At 50.7% G+C, this 6,316-nt stretch overlaps 1 protein-coding gene across 5 annotated transcripts; it reads left to right on the top strand.

Annotated features, from left to right (window-relative positions):
- The first annotated feature begins 474 nt into the window (after positions 1 to 474).
- LOC128783369 (uncharacterized) lies at positions 475 to 5,844 on the top strand. 5 transcript variants are annotated; one of them, XM_053934015.1, is made up of 9 exons: positions 475 to 523; positions 607 to 686; positions 767 to 858; positions 1,782 to 1,844; positions 1,921 to 1,962; positions 2,225 to 2,268; positions 2,350 to 2,390; positions 3,921 to 4,003; positions 4,157 to 5,844. In XM_053934015.1, exons 4-9 carry the CDS (start codon positions 1,782 to 1,784, stop codon positions 4,445 to 4,447), a joined length of 564 nt encoding a protein of 187 aa, XP_053789990.1. In that variant the 5' UTR covers positions 475 to 523; positions 607 to 686; positions 767 to 858; the 3' UTR covers positions 4,448 to 5,844. The 5 variants fall into 5 exon arrangements, 4 of the variants coding, with proteins under 4 accessions (XP_053789990.1, XP_053789989.1, XP_053789991.1 ...); XR_008429124.1 differs by lacking the exons at positions 475 to 523; positions 607 to 686; positions 767 to 858 and adding an exon at positions 2,076 to 2,121 and having other exon boundaries at positions 920 to 1,844; positions 2,472 to 5,844; XM_053934014.1 differs by lacking the exons at positions 475 to 523; positions 607 to 686; positions 767 to 858 and having other exon boundaries at positions 920 to 1,844.
- The last annotated feature ends 472 nt before the right edge of the window (positions 5,845 to 6,316 follow it).

Here is a 6,316-nt window from a genome sequence, read left to right on the forward strand (position 1 = left end):
TTTGTAGATTGACATGTTTGGTGCTGTTAAGTTATCTGCAGCCATTTGACATTACTCCTACCTTTCTTTCAGATGCAGGCGGATTAAATCTGTGGCAGAGCCCCCAGTCCCGGGTCAAGGGGTTTTCCCTGAGAAGGTCGGTCGCTGTTTGTGTTTGCAGGGGAAGCATAAATGGTGACTATGTTACAGCACTGTTCTTTGTCTTTATTATTAGGAAGTCCAGGAAGATAGCTGCAGTCAAGGCCAAGTGTGCCAGGTGAGCAGTGGACAGAAGCAGTTGCGATCGCTCGGGTCTCAATTTCCGGTGCACCTTTAACCATCCGTTCTCATTTGTCTGCTTTAGGCCATCCATCCGGCGTACGCTAAGCCCCTGTCATCAGGTGGCGGACGGACCGGGTTTCCTGCGCTCGTGAGCCCTCCGGAAGTATTACGGGACCCCGTGATGAAGCCCACACGTCTTGGATTTCAGCTTGTATTTCAAGGTCCCGTCCGGGTAGCTTGCGGGAACGGCCGAGGAGCTGCGGTGAGTCGGGGAGGTAGGGAGGAGGAGCGGGGGTCCGCTCCAGTTTCAGCCGTGCCCAGTCACCTTGTCTCCACTTAACCTAGGCGTACCTCGTGACGGCAGCGTCGGCCTCGGAGCACGGCCGAAGCGTGCGGCCCGAGCGCCAGGGCCCTCTTAGGAGAAGGTGAGTAGCAGAATTGTCAGGTTTTGGCCCATGTGCTGTTAAGATTGTGCACTGATGTTTCCTTTTCTTTGTCTTGGCAGACGAAGAGATAAGAGCCTGGTGACAGCTGGAACTTGCCAGACGGGGAGGCGGCCTTCTTTTGCACTCGACAGGGATTTGCACGCCCAGAAGTGTGCGAGATAAGTCGAGGGCTACGACCCGCTGAGGGGAGGGAAGCGGGGTGCTGGCTTGGGACTGCCCGGAAGGGATTTTGGAGTCTGCTTTGGAGATGGGGATGTCTAAGAAGCGTCTCCTTAGGCCACCTAAAGGGACAGCGTCTCTTTTGATCTCAGCGCTGAGGCGCGCAGGGCAGAGCAGTTCCGGTGTGTGTCGTGTCACTTGTCTCTTGTGCATTCTGTGTTGTTTGGGTCTGTCACGTCACTTGTCTTTTTTTTACCTTAGCTGTCTGAGGGTCATCTTGGCATCTGTGATCTTTGCGTTCCTCGGCCCGGCACCAACGCCGCAGGCCTTTTGACTCGGGAGTCCGGACAGGCATCGCAGTCGTATCTGTCTTTAGAAGCATCCGGTCGGATGTCTTTTAAGGTGTCGTTCCGAGCGGTAGCGACAGCCGCGCACCCCAACGATCCATTATAGCGGCTTAGGACTCGTGAGAACGCCAAGCTAGGTAGCTCATTCTTACCGTAGGCTTTTCAGGCATCCCCTTGTGCGGTTCTCAGAAGACATAGTTTTCTTAGCATCTTCTTCCTGCAGGGTTCTTTGAGCCTCATCGGCTCCGGGCCGGCCGTCTCGCCTAGGTCATCTCGTTCCGCAATCTCTCTGTCCTCGCGGGCATTTTTCTCGCCAAGAGATTTTTCTCCTCGTGGCGTCCCCTCGTTTGTCGTGTCCTGTCCTGTGTCACGGGTGTCTGCACGTATTTGTCCCGGAGCTGCTCTGTCCTGCTGCATAGCCAGGCGTAATTGCACAAGTCCTGGAGACCTGCAATTTGGAATGGGGGATGTAGTTGTATTCTAGATGGTATTCCTAGATTCATACAGGATGCTTGGACCTGTTAAGTTATCCTACAGTTGTTTGAATTTTCTCCTAACTTTCTTTCAGATGCAGACATTTAAGATCTGTGGCAGAGCGCCCCTCCCGGGTCAGGGGGTTTTCCCCGAGAAGGTCAGTTGCTGTTTGTATTTGCAGGGGAAGCATAAATGGGGACTATGTTACAGCACTGTTCTTTGTCTATTATTAGGAAGTCCAGGCAGATAGCTGCAGTCAAGGCCAAGTGTGCAAGGTCAGTGAGCAGTGGACAGAAGCACTTGTTCTTGCACATGTCCCAGTTTCTGGTGAAAGTCTAAGCATCCCCTTTTTTTTTTTTTTTTATTTTTTTATTTTATTTTATTTTAGGCGGTCCTCTTGCGAGATGTCTCTGACCCCAGATGTCTGAGGCCAGGTGGGTGCAAGCTTAAGGTGTAGGTGGGCGTACTTGTCGGGTCAGGGTCGTGGTCTTTTCTCGGTATGTCAGTGTGGTTTTTTTTTGCTTTGTTTCTTTGCAGGTGTCATTGCTGCCCTCGGCGTGTGAAGGAACAGAGTCAAGCGGGTGAGTCGGCATTTAGGCTGGGTGACTCATAGGTGACCGTTATGCGGCAGCACGCTAAGCCTGTACCTTTTCCTTTTGTAGGTATCCTCCTGGCAGCCTGTTGAGTCGCATCAAGATTTCAGGTGAGCCGGGGCAGCGGTGCGTCAGAGTTCCGGGGGTTCCTCTTTTGCAGGGCGCTAGTTGCATTTTCTGTTTTGTCTTAGGTACCGTGAGGAGGCGCATAGGTGAAATTTGGAAACGGCAGCACCGAAGCGGATGTAGAGACCGTGTCGCCGTCCACGTCCGGCTGATGATGGATTTTGTCTGGTTGTCTTGCAAAAGCTAAGTGTTGGGGCCCGTAGGTGGGAGAAGGGGAAAAACCTTTACTATCACAGGAGACAATTAGATGTTAGCTTAGAGGAGAGGCCCATAGTGGGACGGGCCTCTAGGAAGCAGAGGGAGAGGGTTTCTACTCAGCCTCACCAGAGTCTTCGCCGGGCAGGGCAGTTCCGATCCGTCTTTGCGTCCTCGCGAGGTTTGCGTCGGCGGCCTTCTTCGACTCTCGACGTCGTCGTGGATCTTTTCACCCGAGGAGCCCGCCTTCACGTCCGGAGCTCTAGCCACGGTCACGCCGTAGTCATCGCTTTCTTGTCTAGGCCTACTGAGCTTCTTAGGCTTCCTCTTAAGTCCTTTGGCACTAACATCTTGAAAGGAGTTAAATTTCATCATCATATGCTATTGCCCTAGGGCTTTCTTTCCTTTGGTATCATCGGCCTATGAGTCATCTTGGACTAGCAATCTTGGGTCCATAAGGTGGAACTGCCAGGCAGTTTCCACTCGTGTCTGTGTTATGTTGTCCGTGTCTGTGTTATGTTGTCTGTGTGTGTGTTACGTTGTCCGTGTCTGTGTTATGTCGTCCGTGTCCATTGATTTGTGCATCATAGGCCTTTGTTACATCTTGAGGCTTTCTCTGCATTGTTCTCTGCCGTATCGGCCATATTTTACTCGTGTACCTTCCTGGATATCGCTTATTCCAGCATCGTTACATTGTTACTTTTTGAGACGGGAAGAAGTACAGGAGACGTTCTCATCCATCTTCCTTCTCACCTTTGGTAGTGCCTTCTCTTCCCGTGCCATTCTCTCGGACTTCTAGAGGGAGCATATTAGACCGTCGTCACCTGACCGCAGTAGTTCCGTAGCTTGCGCCTTCTCAAAGGGTATAGGGCTCAACAATTCATCTTCCGGAGAGTTACGTCAAGTCCTCACTTATATTGTATCTATGTTGGCTTATATTGTACGTGCTTAGGTTGTACCTTCCTATGTTGGCTTATACTGTATGTGCTTATATTGTATGTACTTATGTCGTATGTACCTATGTCGGTTTATATTGTATGTACTTATACTGTATGTACCTACGTTGGCTTATATTGTGCATATATTGTATGTACCTACCTTGGCTTATGTTGTACACGCCTCTGTCGTGCCACTTACGATCGGAGCTGCCCTGCCCAGGCGCGTAGTCACGGTTAGGTAGAGCAGTTATAAAACTTTACAGTTCATCTGTCTTCTATGGGGGTTTTGGGTACAAAATTTATGGACCCGGAGCGGGAATAGCTCCTTGCTGTCAGATAGTCACTCGTTGACCGCCTCCCGTCGCCTCTGTCGTCTCGCAGGTCCCCGGGTCTCTACAAGTTATCCCGGAATCTACCGCCGGACATCGAAGAGCCGCGGTCAGAAGACGCGTCGAAGCGTCAACGTAGCATTTCAAGTAAGGGTCGCGGTCAGCGTGTAAGCGGAAGAGCGCGTGAGAGAGCGTGATTGTCCGTGTCTGTCTGTGAGAGCTTGTGTCTGCAGGTGTGAGTGTGTGTCGACCGCTTCTAACCTTGTGCGTATGGCCTTTGCCTTTCAGGTTTTTCAGCTCATTTTTAAATTTAGAATAAAAAATCCCCAGCCGGGGGGTTTTTTTTTTTCCCCCCGGCTGGGTTTTTTTTTCCTCGGTCCCGGCCGGTCCGCGAGGCGACGTTCATCGCCAAAGTTCGGAGGCGGACCGTCCCGGGACCGGGGTTTTCGTCAGGCAGGAGAATTTTTTCGGACGCTCCCGGGAACCACGTTCCCGAGGAGCGTCGTGCATGCGTGTCGATGGCCGGGGGTCAGAGGAGCGGTTGAGACGAGAGCGAGGGTGGGTTTGTGCGTGAGCTGAAGGAGGGCTCTGTGTGTGTGTGTTTGTGTGTGTGTGTTGACCGGTTCTAACCTTGTGCGTATGGCCTTTGCCTTTCAGGTTTTTCAGCTCATTTTTACATTTAGAATAAAAAATCCCCAGCCGGGGGGTTTTTTTTTTTTTCCCCCCGGCTGGGTTTTTTTTTTCCTCGGTCCCGGCCGGTCCGCGAGGCGACGTTCATCGCCAAAGTTCGGAGGCGGACCGTCCCGGGACCGGGGTTTTCGTCAGGCAGGCGGATTTTTTCGGAGGCTCCCGGGAACCACGTTCCCGAGGAGCGTCGTGCATGCGTGTCGATGGCCGGGGGTTAGAGGAGCGGTTGAGACGAGAGCGAGGGTGGGTTTGTGCGTGAGCTGAAGGAGGGCTCTGTGTGTGTGTGTTTGTGTGTGTGTGTTGACCGGTTCTAACCTTGTGCGTATGGCCTTTGCCTTTCAGGTTTTTCAGCTCATTTTTACATTTAGAATAAAAAATCCCCAGCCGGGGGGTTTTTTTTTTTTTCCCCCGGCTGGGTTTTTTTTTTCCTCGGTCCCGGCCGGTCCGCGAGGCGACGTTCATCGCCAAAGTTCGGAGGCGGACCGTCCCGGGACCGGGGTTTTCGTCAGGCAGGCGGATTTTTTCGGAGGCTCCCGGGAACCACGTTCCCGAGGAGCGTCGTGCATGCGTGTCGATGGCCGGGGGTTAGAGGAGCGGTTGAGACGAGAGCGAGGGTGGGTTTGTGCGTGAGCTGAAGGAGGGCTCTGTGTGTGTGTGTCGACCGGTTCTAACCTTGTGCGTATGGCCTTTGCCTTTCAGGTTTTTCAGCTCATTTTTACATTTAGAATAAAAAATCCCCAGCCGGGGGTTTTTTTTTTTTTTTTCCCCCCGGCTGGGTTTTTTTTTTCCTCGGTCCCGGCCGGTCCGCGAGGCGACGTTCATCGCCAAAGTTCGGAGGCGGACCGTCCCGGGACCGGGGTTTTCGTCAGGCAGGAGGATTTTTTTCAGAGGCTCCCGGGAACCACGTTCCCGAGGAACAACGATTGCTGGGGCTTAACGGAGCGGTTGAAACGATAGCGACAGTGAGTTTGTGTGCAATGTGAAGGAGGCGGTCACGGTGGATGACTGTTGGTTTCTGTGTGCTATTTTTGTTTGGTCTTTCCTCTAACAATCAATCAAAATGTAATGTAAATAGAAAAAAGGTTATATTGTGTTAATGTGCGTTCGTTGTCTATTGCCCCGTATTGTTCCGTGTTTGCATTTGCTGCTGCATTTCCACATACGGTTCTGTACGTAAGTGGGATTTCTACCGGTCAGCGTACGGATTGTATCTATGCTCCCATTGGTATACATTGTTTCCATGTATTTTGCTGGAGTGTAAATAAAAAAAATCATTCAATAAAGTTGAATCAACCCTAACAATGATGCCCCCCGCTCCCTTCCCCTCCCCCTTTGGCTCCTGTGTTTTTTTGGTGTGGTTTAGTCATTTTTTTTTTCCTACTGTATTTCTTCCTTTGCTTCTTCTATTAGTTTTCTTTCTGTCACGTCATTTCTGTCCGTCCCTAAGTTTGTTTCTGTTTCTTACTGATTCTAACTGTCTCTCTCTGCTTTTCTATTTCCCTGTATGTCTTTTCTTCTGTTTCTCTATTTCACTATTTCTAACTATTTATTTTTCTCTGTAGTTGATGCTTTTACTCTTTATTTCTTTTTCTCTCTGGCTTCTCTTCTTTTTTTTCTGTATTGTTTTGTCCTCTTCTTCACTCTCACCGTCTTTCTTTTTCACTCTAACCCTTCTCATTTTTTACTCTGTGCCATTCTTTTCCTATTTCTTTTCCTCTCTCTTTCTCTCCTTCTCTCCTTAAACTCTCTTTCTCTCTTTAA

Source organism: Vidua chalybeata, unplaced genomic scaffold, assembly GCF_026979565.1.
Source record: "Vidua chalybeata isolate OUT-0048 unplaced genomic scaffold, bVidCha1 merged haplotype scaffold_234_ctg1, whole genome shotgun sequence".
Classification (NCBI taxonomy): Eukaryota; Metazoa; Chordata; class Aves; order Passeriformes; family Viduidae; genus Vidua; species Vidua chalybeata.